Source organism: Ammospiza caudacuta, chromosome 2 (genome assembly GCF_027887145.1).
Source record: "Ammospiza caudacuta isolate bAmmCau1 chromosome 2, bAmmCau1.pri, whole genome shotgun sequence".
Lineage (NCBI taxonomy): Eukaryota > Metazoa > Chordata > Aves > Passeriformes > Passerellidae > Ammospiza > Ammospiza caudacuta.
Genome location: NC_080594.1, coordinates 104,312,096 through 104,335,863, shown reverse-complemented (window position 1 = coordinate 104,335,863; position 23,768 = coordinate 104,312,096). Strand labels below are relative to the sequence as shown.

The 23,768-nt window shown below is 40.1% G+C and overlaps 1 protein-coding gene across 1 annotated transcript; it reads right to left on the bottom strand.

The window, feature by feature from the left end:
• Positions 1–1,409: 1,409 nt before the first annotated feature.
• TXLNG (taxilin gamma) lies at positions 1,410–23,034 on the bottom strand. Its single transcript, XM_058825227.1, is given in 11 exon segments — positions 1,410–1,934; positions 2,934–3,029; positions 3,545–3,637; positions 6,170–6,244; positions 7,251–7,370; positions 8,770–8,964; positions 9,714–9,884; positions 13,068–13,159; positions 13,867–14,179; positions 22,731–22,961; positions 22,963–23,034. Coding segments are annotated over 11 exon segments (1,779 nt in total). The 3' UTR covers positions 1,410–1,613.
• Positions 23,035–23,768: the final 734 nt, after the last annotated feature.

Sequence of the window (23,768 nt, the reverse complement as noted above, 5' to 3'; positions counted from 1 at the left end):
ATGTTTTGCACAGTTCCTTTTAGTGGTATGAGCTAAAACACATGTATTAGGCCTTACAGAACCTTTCTCTCTGAGACAGCTAAGATATTTCAACATACATTGCTACAGGAAAAGGACTGGGAGCTCAGTGCAGCCTGAACATTCAAGTAATTTAGCCACTGAACTGCCAAGGGCTATGGGGGTAGGAAGCTCATTGAGATGTGCTTGACTGAGAAATCCCCTCCCAAGTAAGTGCAAAAAACTTTTAAGTACCAGAAAAGGCTACACATGTTCATATTTCTTAAAATGACAGCAACCAAAACTAGAAAGTAAATGCATGGGAACTAAAGTTAGGGGTAGCATGTAGTTAGATCACATTGCCTTGCCAAAAAATAAGTGTTGGTCCTAGTTATTTTCAAGAAAAGAAGTCACAATGTGGATATCAAATTTTCTAGGAAAATACACTATGGTTTAAGGTTAACAAGGGGGCTGTGCTTGTGGTATGTTAGTGTGAGAATGTGAAGTACCATCTTTACCAGATAACCTGCCTGGGAAGGCACTCAGCCAACTGGTACAGCTTTGAGGTTGAATGTGCAGGAAATTCCACATTGTTCTTCAGGAGACATATCTGAATCTTCATGTTCAATCATAACCTGTACAGCCTTAACTAACATTTAAATACATTGCATACCTGGCTATTAGAGGAAGTCTATATGCCAGACTCCTGTGTTCCACACCTCCAGCAGGAAGTGTCTTATTTTCCAGCTCTTCAGATAATCCGAAGTTTGCTCAGACATGAATGGACTTCTCTAGTTAGGATAACCATGTGGTGGACACACTGCAGCTAAGAGGGAAGAATGTGACCAAGACCTGTGCAATAGGCTCCACAGCTGCAAAATCCCACTTGGTAGCATCACTGTACATTTTCCCACGTATTTATATTTAACATGTTCACAGGTAGGGCAAATAGTCCAAACTAACCTTTACAACACAGCCCTGAGACATCTGCAAAAAGCTGTACACCCTGTTTCACCAGCTGCAAGTTAATGTATTTCAAAGTTGTTTCTTCATACCACAAAGTACATAAAACCCTTTAAACATACTTTTAACTATATTCTGGACCTTTGCTTTTTCATTCATATATATGAAAACATATATAGGGGGAAAGTTGACTTTTTTACTGGCCATTAGACATCCTTATGTAGATAAATTTACTGAAAAATTGATAATCTTTAGTATATCGAGTGGCAAATCAATGAACAAAACTAGAGTGCTGTTCTTTAAAACAAAAGAGTGACCTGCTGTCACCATTTTCCCCAAACGATATCAGGTCTGTACAGTCTTCCATGACAGTGATTTGTGTTGTGGGGAGGAAACGCACATGCATCCTTTTATGGAAAAATATTTTCTTCTAAAAAATGAGGCAGATGTGCAACACAGTTGTGGAAAATTTATAGTTTAAGCTATTTAAAGCTGCTATGCAGCTTCCTGTACCACATAAGTCCAGTAGTTCTAAGAAAATACAGATATGGTAGAAAAAGTAAGAAAATTTTCACCACAAAACCAAATAGTTACCACCAACAGAGAAAGTTATACACAAAATATATCTCTCAATACAGTGTTTACACTTCATTTTAGTCTACAGATTCAGTGCCAGGAACAGGACTTGTTGAGACAGTCTTTTCTGAGCTACTTCCCGCACGTGATTCCGCATCGGGTTGGATTCCTGGTTCCGTGTCAATGGGAGTTCCCAGCTCCTCATGGGAATTGAGGGTGCAGGACTGCAACACCTGCACTGCCAGATCCACATCTGCTTCTCTAAGAGAAACCTGCTCCTTGAGCACTTCCACCTTCTCATTCAGCTCGTTCCTTTCCGTCTGAAGCGCCCTGCAGAGCTTCTCCAAACGCTCCAGTTTTATTTGAAAGCCTTTGTATTCTTTATCTCTTACTGTTTTCTGAAGGACAAAGGAAATAAAAACTCTGTGATACAACCATTTTTCCCCTTAAATTAATTAAAAGAATCACCACTATTTAATCCTGAATATTAAGTCTTAATTAATCCAGCAGGCCAAATTCCAGCTGAACTAGAACCAATTTGTTCAGAATACTTCACTTAGCCAGGAGCTGGAGTGGCAATGGATGCCTTTCAAAACAAGCACAGGGAAATACATATCCACTTAATGCTAGCTACAAGAAAGGGCTGGGCATCAACCAGGACCCTGATATGAACTCCCATAACACTATCAACTACAACCCAAATAGTGGCAAGTGTAGGGAGGAGAAGGGCACAGAAATAAGAAATCCACAATCCATCTGCAGAATCCAGGCCAGAATGCACCACACTTGGGGCTCTCCTAAACTAGCTCCTTATAAGAAGGGAGGGAAAGATAAACAGCACTAGAGCAGATCCTACTCAACCAAGCACTGTTTGCCAAGGCCAGACCTCACATACCTGAACCAGGCCCTGGACAGAGCAGGCACAGCTGCACTGTGCAGCTCCTGCCAGCCTGCAAGTCAGAAATGGCCTTTTGTGACCTCAAAAGCAGCAGCAATGCAAGAAAGCAATCAATCTGTTGCATGGGGCTTACTCCCTTCATGTCAGTCTTGTGCATTTCAAACAGATTTCTATCACAGCATTGGCTGAACTTTGCTCAGCATATTGAAATGCAGTCAATTCCTTCAGCTTGTATGATTTCATACACATCTCATCAATTAAACAGTAAGTAATAACCAAGCTCAGTTTCTTCTTGTGCCATCAGCTTAGATTTACATAGCAGCCTTTCATTTTCCATGCCTGAGGAGGACAATAACTCACATAACATGAAACATAATGCAGACAGTCCAAGAAGAGGCTGCAGTGTATTACTTCCAGTTCTCTAAAACTGAAAAACTGCTGGAAGTTCTCTAGGGCTCAAGCTCCAGCTGAACTACACTGCTGCTTAAAAGATGGTTACCTCTTCAGCCATTTGCAGAAGAGCCTTGTTGTTGTTTTCCCATTTTGTACGCCACAAAATGGTTTCCTTTTCCAGTTTCTTAATCTTCTTTGTCATCTACAAAAGATAAATAAAAGATTTAATTTTGTGGCTTGTGCTGCAACATAGGTGGTTTTACATGACTTTGTATTACTTTCCAAGTCCAGTTTGAACAAGTTATTTTGGGAAAGTGTTTCTGCACAGAATCAACCCTACAACTACAGATTCTGGATTCAAAGAAAACAATATTGAGTCTAAAAAAGAAACAGACTATCAACTTTCAAGTACAAGTAATAAAAACCTTCAGGAAAACAAGTTTTAAAACATAAGCACAGCCAAAGAGAATGAGAACCAATACTTGGTAGAACACTGAAATTCCAATTTAAGTATTACTTAAGTATGTTAAAATACAAAAAAAAATTAATTACATTACTCTTCCATAATTCTTATACCCTATCTTATGATCCACATTAAATTGTCGAAATACTCTTTATATTTTCAGAAGGCCAATGTTTATAAAATCTAAAACACAACCCACTAACAGCATGCATTTCCATATTACTTTTTATGAAACTAGGTAATCCTTTAAATACCTTCTCCATTTCTTGCCTGAAAGTTGTAAAGAGCTCATTACTTTTTGCCATGGTGGTCTGGAATTCTTCAAACTTATCCATGTAAAGAGAAAGCTATTGGAAAAAAGGCAGGAACATTAATCTGAGCAGTGTATACAAATACAAAAACATGTAGGTACGTGGCAAAATGAAACTAGAAATGGTAAAACATTAACTTCCTTATATTTTTTTAAACTATGCTACAATTTCCACTTGAGGAACACAGAGACCTGCTATTCAAATTATATGTGAAGTAGAGTTCTGTGTTTATAGAACAGCAATATATTCTGAAGTAAAAAGAATATTGTGTTTATTAAAGTGCTGGAAGACATCACAGTTCATCACTACCTCATTTTTACTTCCCCACTGGAAAAAAAAATTCTGTGGACATATACAAATATAGGAAATTTAGCACCTGGTTGGTGGAATTAAAACTTAAGCATTACCTACCTTTCCACCATAACCAGCCAAAGCTAATAACCAAGGCTGGGACAAAATAAACAGGACAGATTTCAGAAATCAAAATACTCATTCACAACCAATGTAATCTGCCCCGTGAACAAAAATCAAAGAAAGTGAATATTGAAAAGAAATTCACAGAACAGTGAAGAGAATTACACCTTTAAAAGTCAAGAGCATTAACATTCAATTACAGAAAATTTTCTTGCCCTGCACCACAAGGTAAATCACCAAGAAAAAACTGCAAAATCTGTTTAATAACACAGTTTTAAAAAAATTATTCCTAATCAGTGTGTGATTTAATGTTCTAGGAATACATTTCAGAATAACTTCTTACTCTCAGTAAAGAGTAGTAGGTTCTCTTAATTCTTACACTGGGGGTTGCAGGACAATACAGTTAAGAGCATAGAAATATTGTGGTTTGCTCTATTAGTAAAGGGAATTTCATAACAGGAATTAGCCTAGCTTGTCAGCAGTACATTATGACTCTTTGCCATTATTGCCACTGAATGTTCTAATTCATCTTATTCTACAAAAAAATCTGTTGTCCCCAAGAAACCACTAACTATACCCATTGTAACTATTAAAAACAACAAAAGAGGCAGTTAGATTTTAAATAAAGGGTAACCAACTTGGAAAAAAGTAATAGAAGACTAAGCCTGGTAAATAACCTACTTGGAAGTATCTGGATATTCCTCTGGAGATGTGTATGATTACATCTAACTACACACATACACACACACTTTAAACCTAACTCCTGGAAAGGCTAGAAAAGAATTGGGTACAGTATGTGTGAAAAAAGGGCATGGAATAGCTTTCAAAGACACTGTCATGGTTTAAACCCAGGAGACAACTTGGGCACCACACAGCTGCCCACTCACCCCCACTACCTACCACAGTGGGATGGGGAGGAGAATCAAAACTGTAGTTTGAGGTAAGAACAGTTTAGTAATTGAAAAAAGGTAAAACACAATAATAGTAGATTATGTTGACAATAATAGAATAGAAAAAACAAGTGATGCACACCATAGCTGCTCACCACCTACTGCCCAATGCCAGATCCCATTCCCAAGCCCACATCAGCCTGCATGTTGTTTTCTGGTCTGGAACATCCCTTTGGACTTTTGGCCAGGGTTACCTGTCCCAGCTGTGCTCCCAGTTTTTTGGGGGTTTTTTGTATACCTCCTCATTAGCAGAGCATGAGACATAAAATAGCCCTTGACTTAAAAGTAAGCACAATTTAGCAACAGCCAATAGCTGTGTGCTATCAATGTTATAGTGAATCTGAAACACAGAATAGAGACACATTTACTCTAGTCCAGCTGAAACCAGGACACAGACTTCATACAAAACCCCAAATGAAGCAGTAACAGACACACAGTGAAGAGAACAGCTACTGCTTCCCACTGCTCTGTGTTGGCTGGAACTGCCATTTCCCTGTGCCTCGTGCTGAGCTCAGGTGCAGTCAATGACTGAAGGTGATCCAAAGCACAAAACCAGAGAGCATTTCTCCTCTCTCTGAGGGGATTTTGCTGTAGCATTTACATTACAACAAGAAAAATAATTTGAAGACAGTAGGGTCTGTGGACAGAGATAGTCAGGTTACTACATCTGAATAACTACAGGGATAAACAGGACATTGCTTGCTCCCAATCCTCCACAACAAGTAGTGATGGAAACAGTAAGAAACAGATTCTAAAATCTGCCTGAGTAAAAACCCCCACACAACTCTTCACAGTCACAAAAGAACAGTATTTTCAGAGAAGTCACACTTTCCTAAACTTTTCTTCTTAAGCTTTCCACATTCTAGTCTTTGTAATATTAACACTATTAATTCACAGGAGCACTAACTCCAGAAATTCAATGTTGAGCACTTTCCTGGAACAGTACTCTCCAGACGTATATAACAGCAAGTAACTATTATAAAGAACATCAGTTCTTTACAATTTATGTTTCATGCTTCACTACAGAAGAGTTACCTACTGGAAATTAAATTTAAAACTTATTAAAAAAAATACCAAGTACTCTTCACAAGCATCTGAATATTAAGTTTTTTCAGATGTTGCTTGATGTTCAGTACAGTCAAAAATCTCTTGGTATTTTCTTTTTGGAACTGCTACTGAAGATCTCTCCATCAAAAAAAGATACCTGCTGCTTCAGCTGAGCTTCCTGTTGCTTCATCTGTTCACATTTGTGTCTGGATTCTGTAGCTTCTTTTAGCAGCTGAAAAACAATGCAGAAAGCCATATAATGAAAAAAGTACTCCCAAAAATGGCTTAATTCAATCTATGATTAAAAATGAACAAACATTATCACCACCTAAGGGCTATTCAACCACAGGGCTATTTTCTCACACAGGCTTTATTACTACACTGCATTTTTATATATACAATTTAAAACATGTGATGTCATGCACAGAATTTTATTGAAACATTTCTCTAACTGGCAACATGAGGCAATATTTCTATTTCTCTAGCAAGTTTGAACTGCTAAATGATGAATAGCTAATTAACAAACTGCATGTAATCTGTAACTGATTTGTAACCTGATTTATTTTCCACCTTCATTTCTCCAGTCACCATATTATCTTTGAAGACTAGTTCAAACCAATTTTACTTCAACTTGACACCATTTTGTACGTCCATGTTTGAGGAGATTTTCACCAGCTAATGACTCAGAAATTATGTTCCAAAAAACCAGAAGAACCCAACACTAGATGGTCATTTTAAGACTATACAGAAAAAAACAAGGCTTTTTTTTTCCTAGAATTTACAGATTCATAGAAAGAAAACTTCTCAGAAGACTGCAAGTATATTGCTGATTATCAACATACAAATAAAATATCAACACATTTTGGGGGGCAAACAGCGCACAAAAAAAAGTGCTTTATTCTGTATTTGTTATCTCTTCTAGCATAACACCAGAGGTTACAATTCTTGACTGCAGAAAGCACCTTTGGTGTTTCACAGTATGTTCCCCAGTCTAAGAGAAATTTAAATTATATTTAGCATATTTGCTGAGAAAATGCAAACAAGTAACATTATTTGGCTGTCAGCATGGATATCAATAACCTAGGCATCATATACAAAACTTAAATCTCAAATGTCCTTGTTGAAATCTACCCTAACTTTCAAAAGATGGTCCTCTCTATTTGTTGTATTTGCTTTAAATCAGGAAAAGTTTGGTTTGGTGGGTTTTATTTCTGTTAACATCTATAGAGTTCACTTACAAACTCCCGTTCTCGCTGATGTTTTTCCTCTGCTTCTTTAATAAGTTGGGTAGTTTGCTGAAGTTTGGCATCCACAAGTTGCTGCTGCAGTTCCTTATGTTTGAACACTTGATCAATGTGCTGAAGGGAAAAAGAAAACCATAATAGCCAAACATAGTCTGCTGGTCAATGAAGGCAATGTACTGTCTGGGGAGATGCACACTGTTTAAAAGTTTCATGCAAAAGATAAAGTGGTGAAAGATCATGTTTTACATGTCTTTTTTTTTTTTTTTTTCTCTTTATCTCCATAAACTGTAATTACCCTTTTTAGTCTTTCACGGACACCAGGTGCCTGTCTCATTAAGTTGGCACAATACCATCAGTCACATCACACCAGACATGTCAAAAATCCTGTAAAAAGCAGTCTACATCCTTGCTTCTAAAGCTGGTTTATCTACCTCTAATCCTTATTGTGTTACTTCTAAAAGCTCTAGTTTTCATCATTACAAAAGCTCAAAAGGAGCAAAGTTTGCAACAACAGTTAATTTAGCTCATGAAATCCCACAAATAATTGCATTTTGCAGTCTTACTTCCATCCATAAAGTAGCACAAGGCAACTTCCTGTCTTTTCTACTATAGTCTCAAGGTAGATACAAATATTTCACAATTACAAAAGGTAGGGAATTACCTTACAGAGAGGTTTTTAACCAACTGATCCAGATCAAAAACAAAACCAAAAAATAATCTTTCAGAAACAGTTGAGAAATTATACTCCAAACCTCCTGTGCCAACTAAGAACCAGCCAACTAATCTTAGCTGTAGAACTCCATGCAGCTCAGTTCTTTCTTGGACAAGGAGAATTGGCTGTATTCCATCACTGTAGCTTAGAGCAGCTAGCTCACAAACTGGTGCCAATTAAAGACAGCTCAGTTAGCCCTACAGTAGAGACATTTCCATGACACCAGGCCAAATATGTTCTTAAAGCATGATAGCTTATTTCAACTCTGTGCCAAGAGCAGCTATGTACACAAAGCTTCCCCCAAAGACCCCAACCTTAATGAAATGGAAGAAATAAGACAGAATAACTCTTACATCCCTTTCCATTATAATTCTGAAGAATTTCATCCATTAATACATATTTATGTTGGAAGTAACCTTTGGAGGCCATTTAATCCACTCAGACTAGGGTCAACTTCAAAGCCTGATCAGATTACTCACACCTTGCCCAGCTGAGCTCTGAATATGTCTAAAGGCAGAGGTTTGACAATCTCTGGACAAGTTATTTCTATTTGATTACTTTCATTGTGAAAAACTTTCTCCAATGCATCTTGAAATCAGATCATCAAAATCAGTCAGGAAGGGCAGACAGGGAGCCAAACAGTTACTAAGTTTCTCTCAGAAGTGAAGTAAAAAGAATATTTACAAAAACTATATATAAAATGGCTGTAAGAAATGAGGGGTTTTCCTCCCTTTTCAATAATTATCTGACCCTTACAATCAAGGAACTAAGAAAATCCCATTACAAGTGTACTGTAAGCACCTCTTCTCGCAGTGCATACTGTTCAATGAGTTTCTTCAGTTTTTCCCCCAGTTCAATATTTTCCTGACGGAGCTTGGCATTGTGTATATCATGCTGTTCCAGTTGAGCCTGAATTTCATTCAGGGTGATCTGGAAGTGTGCAGTTGCTTCTTTCCGTCTTTCTTCTTCTTCACGTGCTTGTTGCATGTTTTCTTCCTTTTATGGATAAATATCAATAAAATATTTAAACACAAAATATTAAAAGTGTTCAGGTCAAACCATGCACTTTTTGAGTCAGAAACAATGGCAGTAATTCACTTCTGTACAGCTTCAATTTCTAGAGTGTTAGAACTAGCATAAGCCACAATCATAATATACCACGCTGACTATCCATGTGAAGCGTGTGGAAAAAATAATATAGATATTGCAAAACTTCTAGAGACTTTTGTCTTTACCACTCCCAACATTACTCAAAGGCTGGTACATTAAGATGCTAAGTACCTTTGCAAGTGTCAGCATTATCCAGATGTAACAACCAGCACTGATACTATAATGCAATTTTCTACAGCAATCACAGATTCTTATCTTGGCTCTCTTCCATTTCACTCCCATCAATTATATTCTGATAGAATTAAGCTTTTTGGTTACTCTGCCAATTCATGCTGCTATTATTTTACTTGTGCAATTTTTTCCAGCAGTTATCAGCACTGCTACCAGAAACAAATATGACAAGATCAAATATTTCAAGTAACAAGAATTGGTTTGGGGGGGAAAGGGACATCAGCAAGTCAACTATCCCTGTATTCCTTACCTTAAATCAGCTACACTTACACTACATGCCAATCATCTACACATACAGGTAATGGACAAAGAGACAAAGAAAAAAAGCAGCAGTCCTGATTTTAAGCAGTGATCTGTAAGATTTCCATCACCAGCAGCCCTGTAATTTTTGTAAATAAACTAACCTTCAAAGTTTTGTTATGACGCTGAAGCTCCCGACAGAGAGATTCCAGTTTGCTACGTGCCAAAATGGCCTTGCTATGCTCACTCTGCAAGTGGACCTTCTCCTTCACAACTTGTGCTTGCTTCTTCTGCAGGATCTTCATTTGCTTTTGAACATTTCGGCTCTCCTCCAACTATAGTTAGAGAGTAAATTTGTTAATAAACATAGGTGAAACATCTTTATGCATCTAGATGAGGACACTGAAGAAACTTTTGAACATTTTGGATGAAAGCAAGGAAATAAAATTTCATTAAAACCCCAAGTTGATCTTAAAGAGAAACTTAAAGAGAAACTGCCATCATCCATCCAGACAATTCCAATATACAAGGACAGAAAATGAAAATTTACAAATTCCATTTGCCAATTAACATCTGCATTTGAGGAACAGGCAGCATGTACCTCTTGTTGACTATGAGCTATCAGCCTGCTTTTATCTGCAGGATTAAGAACAGCCCTCTGAAAGGAAGATGTAGCAGATACAATTAAAAGCCAACTGAGACTAGCTTTTCAACAAGTCACAACTTTTCCCACTCTTATCTTGAAAGTACACACAACTGTTTATCCAACGGGTCTTGTTTTTGCTATCAAAAAGAAAAAACCACAGAACTGTGTAGAGCTCCTTGTCAGCAGGAGCTCCTACCAAGGGAAGCAGTAATTGATGCAAGTTTGTAGAATTCTGCAGTATTTCAGAAAAGAACAGACAAAACTAGCAGCCCTGACAAATCAAGTCAGTTACTATTACAACTATATAGTCCATATGTAGAGATCTGCAGTCTCAACCCTTTGAAGCAATTTTTTTTTCCTATTTCCTTTAGGCTGTTTACACAGGTAAACTCTATACATATTTAAAAATCTATTCTATGAATATCCAGTGAAGAGAATTTTCTTGCATTAATATCTCAGAGAGATATTCTATTATATCTGATTTTTGGCCTCCCTGAGACACCATATTATTTAGGGGCTGTTTCTTTGCAAAGAAGGCTACAATGTTAAGTGTTACATTGCTCCTTATAAGATAGTGCCTCAGCCTTGGGACACTTTAGGAAAAGAGGGTTGGCAATGCGGAACATCACATGACAGAAGAGTAATACAATCTGGTTTTCTAAAAGAGCTCAAAATAATGCTGAAGCACAAAAGAAAGAGTAAAGTTAAGGACCTCCATGACAACAATAAATTAAATGTGTTTTTAATGGAGTTTAGGAAAATGGAATGTTAAGGGCGTATTTTCATATCTAAATACAAAAAGCCCTTTTCCTGCATGGCCAGAAAACACTGCTTCAAGTGGTTGTGCTGTCTACACACCTATGAAACTTCAGGCCTGTAAAAGTGTGCCAGTGTGAGATGTATCACCAAGGATGCAAACCTTCCTGCATCACAGGCTGATCTCCTGATAGATTCCAAATTATGGAAAAAAAATTGTGGAAGATCTTTTGCCAGGAGAGAGGCATTCCTACCTTCATTGTACAGTCCTTTTCATGAGACACCACTGAAAAACCTGACAGTGAGCTTTAAAGATGATGAATCTTTAAAAAAAGAAAAAAAGCATTGTAGGTGCACTGTCATAAACAGTTCAAACCTCTGCTGGCATTAAAGCTGATACCTATGCCAGTGGTTCTCCATCACTATCATGAAGAAAAGAATGCATCTTAAAAGGAACACAATCAGATCCAACCTAAACATTCTAAGTGGAACAGAGGCATCCCTCAAACTCATTTAGCTGAAACAGAGCTACTCTTACACCCAGACAAGCCCTCACCCAGCTCCTCAGTCATTCTGAGCATAATGAGGAAAGCAGGTGATTTTCTAGGATGGCAACTGGGAATGCTTACTCTGCCTACAGTCTACTGATCTGCTCCTGGGAGGGCAAAAACCTTAAAGAGGACACATCTCATCTGACTACCAAGCTTCTCGAAGGAGATTACAATTTACTTGGTCCAGCTGCTCCCTAGTTTTGAGATCTTTCCAGTAATAATAAAACTCAAACTGAAACAGGGCAGGCTCTTTTCTTTCTTCAGAACTGAGGTATTCATACTGGCCTAGCTCCTCATGCAGGCCCTCACCATCACTGTGAGGTGACACATGAGCTGTTTGCTTAAATAGAAAAGGCATCACATGCACAAGCAATTGCTCATAAGGAACAACTAACCTACTTCATTCTTCTCTCACAATATCGAAGCTCATTTTCAGGTGGGTTCCCCATCCTTGAGTTACAATTCAGAACTATTTTTGTTTCTCATTTAAATAAAAGTGACTTCTTAGAGAAGCTGTTGGTTTTAAAGGAAATGCATTCACATGAACCAAGAGCATGTGAGAGAGAGCAAGGAAAACAAAGCAAAAATGTAACAGACCTCCATGGAGGACTCAGGATTTCCATAACAGAACTAATCTAAGTCTCTTCTTAAGTAATCAATATTGCCTCTGTGAGTAAAAAGACCACCTGCTAGATCATCCTCAAAGTTTTGGACACTATAAATCTCATAGGAAAAAAAATTCTTACAGAAGAGTAATGCCATGTTGTGCAGCCATTATGTAATTTTCAGAAATATCTGCATGATACACTTGACAGCTACAGAGAGAAATCTCTGTAATCTCTTTAGTTGGCATTCATTTTATAACTACAAATGCGGTGGGAAAACATATACACACAAGATTTCCAGTCTTTCCATTCCTGTCTGTCCCTGTCTAAAGAAAATGAGTCAAACGTTGTTACCTCTAGAAAAATTATGAAAAGTAAACTTATGAACGCCCCCAATTTTGTGATCAATTGTTTTAGAGAATTACCAGCTTGAGGTGGGAATGCACTTTATGAACTGCTTCTTTTTGGTTTGTTACTGAAGAAATGCAACCCTTTCTTTCCATTCCTTCACATCATCAGAAAGCAAAATTAAACCTAGATCTTTCCAACATCTTACATTTTCCAAAAATCACTAAACAGTTAAATATAACTGAACATTCTCCCTCCCACTCAAATCTCTGTATGATAGTATGTTCTTTCCCTTTATCCTAAAATGATAAAACACTAGCACAAAAGCATTATCAATTACTCCCAAAAAAACTCAACTTTTCTGTTAATCCTAATATTATGCTTCAACACCAAGTTATCAAAACCTGTTTTTTCTTTAGATTTGGGCAGTCATGTAGAAGTGAAATGACTACAAGAAAGTTTGGCTGAAGCAATATTCAGTCAGCCTGAGTGTCTTTTTTGCCAACACTGTAAAATACTCAAAATCATTAACTGTCCTTCATTAGTTGTTCTTGCATTCCATAGTTACTATTAACACATTAATAACTTCTGTTATCTTTATGAATTACTTACCAGATCAGCATATTTCTTGCACAAAGCTGCCAGCTTTTCTTCTGGAGTAGAAAGCGTGTTCAAGGCTTGCATTAATAACAACACTTCTTTTCCTATGGATGATAGGATAGACAATGTTACTGAGGAAGAAAAACCACATACCAGAAAAGCAGCCTGTCCTTAGAAGTAAAATATAGATCCATGAGAAATTAGCCTGATTTAAGCTGTTCCCTGGTTTGACAGCTGCATAATCCTAACAGAAGACAAATGGGAAGTCATCACAAGATGTCATCAGCAAGAAGAAATTCATCTTGCCCTATTTGCCTTGCTAGTCAACAACTAGGAGAGCAAAAATTATTTTAATATATAACACAAAAATATTTTTGTTTTAGAATTGCACAGATAATAAAAAATCTGAAAAAATGCAATCTAGAAGGTTAAGTATTGGCAGATACATTCTTAATAAGCATTTAGAATTTAATTATCAGCCGTGTTTGGCAGCACTGAACACTGCCATCCCAGATTTAAACCAGAAAGTTAAAAAAGTTGATTAGCAATTACCACATTATTATTAAAGTTCATGTAAAAATAGCACTGCCAGCTGAAGGAGTCTTACATATGCATTAAGAACTGTCTTTCCCAAGAAGAAGTGCACACACAGTTTCTCAAAATATCCTGTTACGGGTGACAAGTTTTTGGCTACAGAGTAAATTTGAGACAAGGAGCAAATCCATAGCTATTTTACAGAAATACTATAAATATTTTATAAATATTTTCTAAAAATACTATATTAAAAATCAGAACGCCAAAGAGAACACACCCAAGGTTTTCTCTTTGTGTTTTTCACTCTCTGGATCTTGCTGCCCATCAGGTGGGTCAGTTCGGGCTTCTTCTCTGCCAGGAGTCTCCTCGCGGCACTCTTGGGAGCAGCCCGTGGGCCCCGGGTGCTTTCTGCTCTTTGGGATGTACTCAGCCTCTTCCAAGCTGCCAGTGCTCTCCAGGCTGTAGCAATTGGGCTGGGGATACTGCAAGGCTGTATCAGACAGCTCAGGGCACCTGCTCTTCACCAGCTGATCCTGGTTATTCATCCCCATCTCTCCAGATCCAGCTTCTTCCATGGCACCACCAACCACCTTCAGAATGGAAAGAAAGAAGTGGATGTGAACAGTTAAGCAAATGTGTTTAAAATGACAACTTCCACCCTTCTTTTCCATGGACAAATAAGGGTAAAATGCAAAAAAGAAACCCTCATAGGAAGTCTATTGAATACATAAATAAATTGTTTCAATGGCACAGAGAAAGAGTTTGAACTACTTCAATCACAATGCCAAATGCAACTGTCAGCTCTTAACTGGAGAAGACTGGTTGTTACAACAAGAATGAGAAACAGGACCAGGAGCACTTCTGAAGTGGTAAAATTCAATGAAATGAAATTCACATCAATGAAATTATCCAAAAAAGTGAATATTAACTGACTTCAGGCCTGGACTCCTACTGCCTGTGACTTTTAAGAATATATTCTTTTGGCTCAATTAAACAGAATTTTCTCTAAAGATTTCCTAAAATGCTAAATGTTTAATCACTTAACCAAAAAGTTAACTACCACCAGTTGTTTTATAACACTGTTGTGACATGGTTATATTTTAGAGCAGAATACCCCACGTTCTCTATATAATACTGTGTACTTTACTAAGCACCTCCAGACTTCTCTCTCAATCACCTGAACAACATTCTCAATTTCTAGAAACATTTCAGGCTGATGAGAATTGTAAGGATGTTTGGTTGGGTGTGTTTTTGCTTTGTTCATTTCGTTACACGGCAGGGGCTGGGATTTAGGACAATCCTTGAAAGTTGCATGGTTTTTTTCTGTCCATTTGCAATCTCAATATACAACATACATGGATAGTTAAAAGCACGATAAGCAGAGCTGAACTCACTGCCAAAGAAAAATTCATGTTGATTTATTTTCAGTGGACTGAACGTAAATTTCCTTAAAATCCCAAGGAATTGTAAAAACAGAGCTTGTTTATACACAGTCATGCTGTTAAAGCACCAATTAATATCAGATTACCTTGCATTTTCTTAATAAAAATGTGTTAATTCTTAAAGCCAGGGGGTTGCACTGGGTTTTATATTCTGCACAGGACTGTTTTCCTCTTCAAAAGGAATTAGCCAACATCAAAGGAATGCAGCCAACACTCATAATATATTGTGAGATGTATTTCAACTCCAAATTTGTTCAGCATGCTTGAAAAGGTTATTTAAAAATCATTTAACAAATACATATTTTTTTTAAATATTCATGCATAACAGCTTTGTTGTTCTCTATTCTTAAAGCAAGTCACTTTCTTTAGACCTTATCTCAAGGTACATTCATTCTTGAGGAGATGGACTTCACACAGTGTCTTTCTCAAAGGACAATAAGCATTTTAACTGCAAATAATCTCTACAGACATTAAGAAGCAACTTTTGACTTTCCAAGGAAGATTCACTTTACAAATGTGGAAATGATGCACACGCTTTATGGACAAACATAAATGCACTGCAGTTTGATTCTCTAACCATGGCAGACAACTTACTGATAAATGCCTACAAAGGTCATGCAGTAATTGAACTGCTGGAACAAATAACCAATTACAACATTTTACACCTCTAAAAAGTCATCTGTAAAATGCCAATTTTTTTCCCCTTGGCTTGTCCTAAACTGTGGGTCTTTCAGGAAAGGCTTACTCCTCTAGGGTCAGTCAAATAAACACGAAAGAACAAGAAATGTGAAAACACAAGAATGTGAAAACAGCACAGCTCTCTTCACCTCTCTGTGTGTACCAATGGCTGAAGCCATGGCACAGATGTTGTGTAAAACCCAGGATTCACACAGAAGCTGAAGACACTGTGTCACATTAAGCTGACAAGACAAGAAAGGTCAGATTCTTCTAACACAACATGATACTAAGAGTACCTGCAGTACCAAGAGAACAGCTGAAACTTGCAGCGTTTTTATTTGCATAGAACATGAACTTCTGATTCAGACACTTGTACCCAAGTAGTCTTGCAAAACATACAGAAAGTTTGCTTTAAACTCAAAGTTTCGGGTTTGGCACCCAAAAGCATGAAGCATTTCCAGACTTTCTGATATCCATAAAGAGACTTGGGAGGTTTTTATTTTGAAAGCAGAGCAGAAAATTGCCAGCAACTCCAACAGAAGGTGAGAAAGCCTGACTGGCTGCAGTCACATACTGAACAGCAGCAATGCCCAAGCTCCTTTGGCCTAGCACTAACGTTTGTGCAACTCGTTCTAACACAGTTTACAGCCAAATCAGCTCCTCAGCCCAGTTCACTGCACAGCAATAGGCAATCCTGCCAACAGAAGGAGAAGCACGATGATTGGAAAGAAGCCAAAGCACGAGAGCCTCTAAAAAATAAAAGCCAATGTAACCGCAGTCAGAGCACAAGAACTAAACACACAATACCTTATTCTCACCACAGGTACACACCTTGGCTACTGAAGGACTGGGATGTCAACAAGACCACATTTGTGTGAGTTTGTGACTGCTTCAAACCTAGTCAACTGAAAAAAATCTCACAGGTTTTTATTGGAGAAAATTCTGTTGTTTCCAGTGAAAAAAAAGAACAACTGCTAGCAGGGGCATACATGTGACCAGTAAGTCATGAAATGCCCATGTCTTTCTGAGCAAACCATCACAGTAACCTAAATGTCAATTCAGAGCAAGCAATTCACATGCATATTCTAAAGCATCTGGAACTTTCAGGAAGTGAACACCACCACCTCATTAATTCAGTAGAGCTTTTTGTTGAAGTCAAATTAGGTGTCAGTTCAATTTTTTACTGACAATAATAATTTCTAAACTCTGAGTATTCTCTATTCTTTGTCAAAAAAAGCCACAAGGACTTTTAGAATTTCAGACTCACTCTCCAAAGTCTAACAGAAAAGGCAGAAATAACCTATCAGAATACTCAAATAAAGAAAAAGGTTTGCGTACAATTGTCCTGTACATCTCCAACACATTTGAAAATTATAAAGATGGTGAAAATATACAGAACTTGTCAACCCTCTTTTGGTTTTCCAAACATGAACATAGAACAAATCCAAGATTACTGACAAGCAAATAAGCTCCCTGCAAAACCAAAGCTCAGTGTAGCAGCAGACAGGCTTTGTAAAAATATCCAGTTTTCTTAAGTACAATTACAAATTGTTGACCACAGACTAGAATACTGTACTCAAAAAATGGTTCTATCAGCAGCTAGAACAATCTGACAGCATACACACACACAAAAAAACCCCACACAAAACCTCCTTCCTTCTAAGTTAAAACTCAATCTATCTGTCAAGTTGTAGCCCGTAAGTTTTAGCAAATCTGAGAGTAGTGGCACAACATACTAAAACTCTAAATTAGAAAGTGTTTTCATTGTAAAAAACACAAGTCTGATACTGCCTGACAGGGGCCACAAACACAAATATCTTGATGATTTCCTGATTATGACTAACAAAGAATTTTCTACATTAGCTGTAACTTTAGATATTAACACCATTAGCCAGAAGTCTCAACACCCCTCTTACACCCAATGCTATTCTTAAAACACTTTAACTGCAGGTAGTTTCATATTTGGTCTGTATCAAGCTTCAAGCTGGAGTATAGGAATAAGAAACAACACTTTGAGAATGTGAAGTATTAACCTGTATTAATCACTGAACTTGCTCCCTCCTTACTGAGGCAATGGTGAGAACAACCCTAACTCTTACCTCTCATCTTTTCAAATGTGTGCTCATCAGACTAGTGAACTTCTCAGCTGAACATTCCAGCCAGAACAGAGCACTTCCCACAGCACATTGTATAATAGTGCTGATTCAGTACTGACTGAATAAAACCAAAACAAAACTACCCCAGCAAAGACCTTCTACTGAAATCACCATTACCTTTTCTAACTGCTACCATTCCCTCTCAGCTTCCAGCCATCCTCAACCACAGGTGGCTCATGATCTGATAACCCAGAGTCAGACTAATAAATGCCTAGAAAGATTTACAGAGAGGCAAAAAGACTATGTTGCACAGGTAATGTGTAAATTCATAAGATCACATATTTATCAAAACTCTAAGATATGTGCAACCTACCTAGCTGTGAAACCAGCTATTACAAGATGCTGACATTTCTGAATAACCATGTCATCTTCAAGCTGCTCAAGAGTTACAGGACAAACCACCTAAAGATGACTGTAGGAAAATTACTGGCAACACTGCCCCTGCTCACTCCAGTTTTCAGTCAGTCTTCTGCTCTGCTCCTTCAACCTCGATCAAAAAAGATGCACATCAAGAAAACTCTACCTTATTTCATACCTAAAAGATCAGCAGACAAGACACATACCCCATATATGAAAACTGCTACGATCACACGAGTCTAAGCCAGCTTTTCTTCAAACAGCTCAGCTTCAGGAACATGCACTGCACATAAGGACAGAACAGACACTTGTCCTACAGAACTTGTCCTACCACCATGCCAAAATGTATCACAAACCCACTTATTTTTTTTGTTCTACACCTACACAAGTCTACAGCACACTATGCTACACATCATGCCTAAATATACTGTGCTATACTGTCAGTACCATGCTTACCTGTATTCCATATTCCTGTGCATACAAATACACAATCTTTCCCTAAACCACCTGAAAATACTTCTCTGTATTTTTAATAAAAACCCCCACGATTAGTAACTGCATCATAATCAATTTTATCCTGAATGTTAGCTAATTATCCTAAGAAACATAAGTACTAGCATTAATCTGTGAAAACAACTCCTACATACCCCAGTTGGACTGTGCTGTGAAAAGACTCTTCCACCCTTAGTCTGTAGAATAGCTAATACTTCAGGAAATATCCAGGAAGCTTTGGAACAAGCACATGTACATAAAACACATTTTCACAACTGTGATGACAACCTATGTAAATAAATATATAATCAATTCCTCAACATCAGACTCCAAAAGAGATAATCTGAATAACACTGTTCAGCTGACTACATTTCCAAACTCGCTTCACATGCAACTGGTCATAAAAGCCTTCTTATACCTCTTATCCTGACTGCAGTAAAAAAAAGTAAATAATTGCAGCAAAAAAGGTAAGTTGTATTTATCACAAATGTGTATGGTCATAACAAATATTAAGCTTCCTGCATCCCAGCAATTTACTTTTTCCTGCTAACACAGAAAAGCTTATTTTGAAAACATATATGTGATACACTTTTCCTCAAATCAATTTTTCAACAGTTATGTTAAATGAAGAATAATTTTATTTACAACTTCTGCATGAAAACCACCATTTTAGGACATCACAAAATTTGAGTTTGAATTTTATAGCAGGTGCATCTTCATCCACTGGTCTAGACACAATTATTCAGATGCTTCTGACCACAAGACTAGATTATTGAGGTTATTTCTCTATGCAATACTTCTCTATACTGTGCTCACTGACCTGAATGATCACACAGTTCTAATGATACCTTTCTCAAACCTAATGGCCTCTGAGGTGGTTTCCCCACTGAACAAGGATCTCAGCTGTGAGATCTGAAAGTCATTTCAAACAAACACTTCATCACATTCTGTCATTACACTAAAAACTATGTTCTGGGCACTCATTTATCTACTTTCAAAACACTGGACAGAGGAGCCAGCAGCATTGCTCATCACTGGTTTCAAAGGACTGCAAGGTTAGAAGTTCCAACACAGCAGGATGACTATTAAGAAACACATACTTCCTAAATTTGTATTTTACCTTCATAAAAGTCAAGACAGACTCTTTGTTAGCAGAATTCCACCATTAAGTTTCCTGGCCTTATAATTCAAGACCTGGTCTTCAATATTGGTTCAGAAACATTCTCACATGATCCCTGCTTCTAGCCCTCCCTTCTTCCTCTTACCCTTAACCACACTGGGTTTTTTTGCTCTTTCAGTGACCTCATGACACAGATGACATACCTGTTTTTAAGAAAAGCTTTTAAATTCACCTCAAACACAAACAGGAAAAAACCCAACCATCTCTTTCCTCACTTAGCTGAAGGCACTAAAACAGTGGTGGTGCATCTCTGACATCCCCACCCCTGGCCACAGTACGATCCCAAGGCCTTGGCCGTGACAAACAGCACCCAGGAATAAAGCTCATCCAGAGCTTATCAGAAACACTGTCTGCTCCCAGGAAATAGTGATGTCTAACAAGCTCATGGCTTTCAGCAAACATCCTTGAAAACCATTTTTTTTTACATGAATAACAACACAAGTGGAACAACATTTTTGTTACGGGGCTTTCAAGGGAAGTTACCAACCCGAATTTGAACCAGGATGAAAAATTCTTACAACTGAAGTCCTCTCTCTTGAGACCCTACAAACAGTGGTCTTAGTGAGATCCCTCGAGCTCCCCTGGACCATGGCAGGCTGTGGGCAGCATTTCCCCCTTGGGGGCAGCTCTCAGACCCAGCAACTCCCACGTTTGCCATTCCTGGAGGAGCACTGCCAGCTGCTGGTGATGGAGCCTGGGCTGATAGCACTCCTCAAGGCTCAGCTCTTTGTCCCTTGAGAACACAGAAAGGCACCAACCGTGAGTACTTCCCCAGATCTGAGGGGAATTTTTCACAAACAGACACCTGCTACGCACTCTTCAAGTCTGTGTCTGTGCAGTGTAAGTATATATTTGTAAATATATTTGCTATAGCAAATGTGCCGTGAATGCTGCTCTCTGAGATTCTTAAGCGCTTCACATTTGTGAGTGAGTGAGGTCTGGGACTTACTGTTGTAATGATAGTAAATTCTACAGAATATTTTGTTAAATTGGTTAACTGGAGGCATTGATTAATTGCTGTTAAGTTCAAGTGCTTTTGTGCCTAAACTATCAGCCAAGCCTGGGGCTAAATTTGGCAGGTGGGAATTCACTCTGAACCGTGTGACTCAACAGGAGGGTCCCTTTATTTCTTTTCATCCTTACCTTTTTCCCATCCCTGGCATCCATGATGATCATTTTGGCTGGTTTTAGTTTTAGATCAACTGATTTTATTGAATTTTTTTCACTGCATACTTAAACCACAGAGTAAGTAGCAGAGTGAACCTTGCCAAGCAACTCTGTCATGCTTTTGCTTTTATATAAAATCTACTTTGGCCAGAGATTCTTAAAACAACCTAAAAAATTCATGACAAACACCTCCTATAACTCTAGCAAAAAATTCACTACAGGAACTCAAAGCTTACATGGATGCTTTCAGGGCATTTACCCACAGGACAAAGTGCTGCACATCTAACAAGACCTTTTTTAATATAAACATCTGAGACAGGTGCTAATTAAGAAAACATTTAATATAGTGTGAATCACTTCCACCAATGAGGCTTCACTTCCTCTTTACTATAAAGTTAATAGTTTTGTAGTTACCCACAGTATGATTCTGGAAAAAGCAGGGTAGACAAGTTCTGAATTCCCAATGCAAACAGGTCACAAGGAACCTAAAAATAATATCAAGGCAGGGGGAGGGAAATCTACAAGAGAATGTAGAATTTGCTTAACATTGTCTGCCATATTTCACCTCTTTAAAATAATTACATTCCTTTCCACTGTATTTGAAAAAATATGGAACACAGGGTTTTTTTTTAACATCATCATCATCTGCTTTCATAATAGACACCGAAGTTACTTACAAGTTACTTCTTAGTAAAGAACTAAAAAAACCACACTGCAGAGGACGGTGCTTTTCAGTGAAGAAAACTAGCTCTATCGCTTCCCAGACCTTTTTAACAGCAAAAATAAACCACCACTAAGAAGTTACTATTTCTGAGATGCTATCCTTTGTACCACGGAAAACAGTTACCACTAAAAAGCCACTTGAATTTATGTAAGAGCACAGGATGAGATACTTCAGCAGCACACGAGATTAGCAAGGCAGTTCTGTCACATTAAACACCGAGCCGATATTGCACACAGCAGCTGAATTACAGCATATTTTAAGTCTTTGCCGTTGGGTGACCAGGCACAGGTATTTTAAGCTCTTCCCTACACGGATCTGCAACCAGAAATTATTGTAACATCACCGGGAACAACCCTGCTCTCAGTGTGGTTTCGGCAGAAAACGAAAAAAGAAATAAAATGGCCTTTTGGTTTTTTTTACTATTTCTGAGGTTAAGAGAACGCTGCCGCCACCCCCACGGGCAGAGCCGCCGTCCGCTCCCGCCGCGCACCCCGGCCGAGCCCCGAGGGTCCGGAGGGCAGCGGCGGGACCCCGGCGGGGGGGGCATCCCTGCATCCCTTCCTCCCCCGGCCCGCAGCTCCCGCCCCCCGCGCACCGGGCCCGCCACGTGCTGCCGCCCCCGGCGGCCCGCGCTCGGCAGGGACCGCCCCGCGCCGCCCGGGCAGCGCCGAGGGGCCGCTCCCGACCCCGCAGGGCGAGCGCGGCTCCCCGGGGGCCACGCCGGGACCTCAGGGCCGCGGGTGCCTCGGCGCGTCCGGCCTCGGGGGCAGCCCGAGATTCCGGCTCCGCGGAGCGGCGGAGGCGGCGCGGGCACTGCCCGCCCCTGTCCCGTGCGCCCGGGCCGGGCGGCCGCGTGGGGACGGGGCAGGCGGGGAACGCGAGCCGGCGGGGCGGGGAAGGTGGAGCTCCCTCCCGCCGGGCCCGACCGGGCCGCCGCCGCCTCACCTCGGGGCTGCCACTCGGGGCCGCCGCCGCCGCCGCCGCCTGGTCCCCGCCGCCGCTGAGGCTCGAGCTCCGCTGGGTCGGTCCCGCCGCGCCGCCGCCCCCGCGCGTCGCCATGATGTGACGGCAGCATCCAAACAAGTGCCGAGCGCGGGGCACCGGAAGTGCTCCCCGGGGGCCCGCCTCCCTGCCGGCCACAGCCAATCGCCGCGCAGCTCTACGGCTCACGTGGGGGGGCTTGCGCCCTCCCTGCCGCGGGGTGTGCCGGGAGTTGTAGTCCTTCCGTCGAGGCGCGGGGACGCGGCATGGCCCCGGGCGGACAGCGTCAGTGGCGGCCGGTCCCTTCCCTGGGGAACCCCGACTGCCTCGTCCCTGTTCCTGCCTCGGTCACGGCTTTGAAGCTGGGGCCAACTCAGCGGCGTGTCCGTGACGGGGCAGCGGGCGGGGCGGCCGGGATCAGCAGAATCAAAGAGTGCGTCAGGTTGGAGGGGAGCACAGCGGGGCACCTGGTCCAACCTGCCCGAGCAGGGCATCCCAGAGCACTGCGGCTCTGGAATATCTCCAGCCAGGGAGGCTCACTGGAGATACTCAGTGACACTCGGCTGCTGCTTCTGCAGGAAAACTGGGGCGTGCGAGCGGGGAGAGCGAGTTGCGCAAGGAAGTTGTGCCGGGAATGGCAGCGCGGGGCAGCCGAGGCCGGGGCTGCCGGCAGTGCTTCCCTTGGGGCTGCCCTGGGAGCCATCGCCCGGCCCCGGCTCCTCCTGCTCGGGGGCACCGGGATGAAGGGTCCCGTCTGGGGAAACAGGGATTCAGCACAGGAGCGGAGAATGAAGCTGCCAAAGCGTTCCTGCGCTCCCGTGAGCCACCATCCGTGCCATGTGCACACGTGGGGCTCGGGTGTCGGGGCTGCAGGGGAATAACTTCAAATTGGTAGAAACAAACATCGTAGAAATACATTACATATGTTTCTGCTTTCCGGGAAAATAAGCTTACCCACTCCATATATGAGTTACTGAATAAAAATATCATTCTAAACCTCCC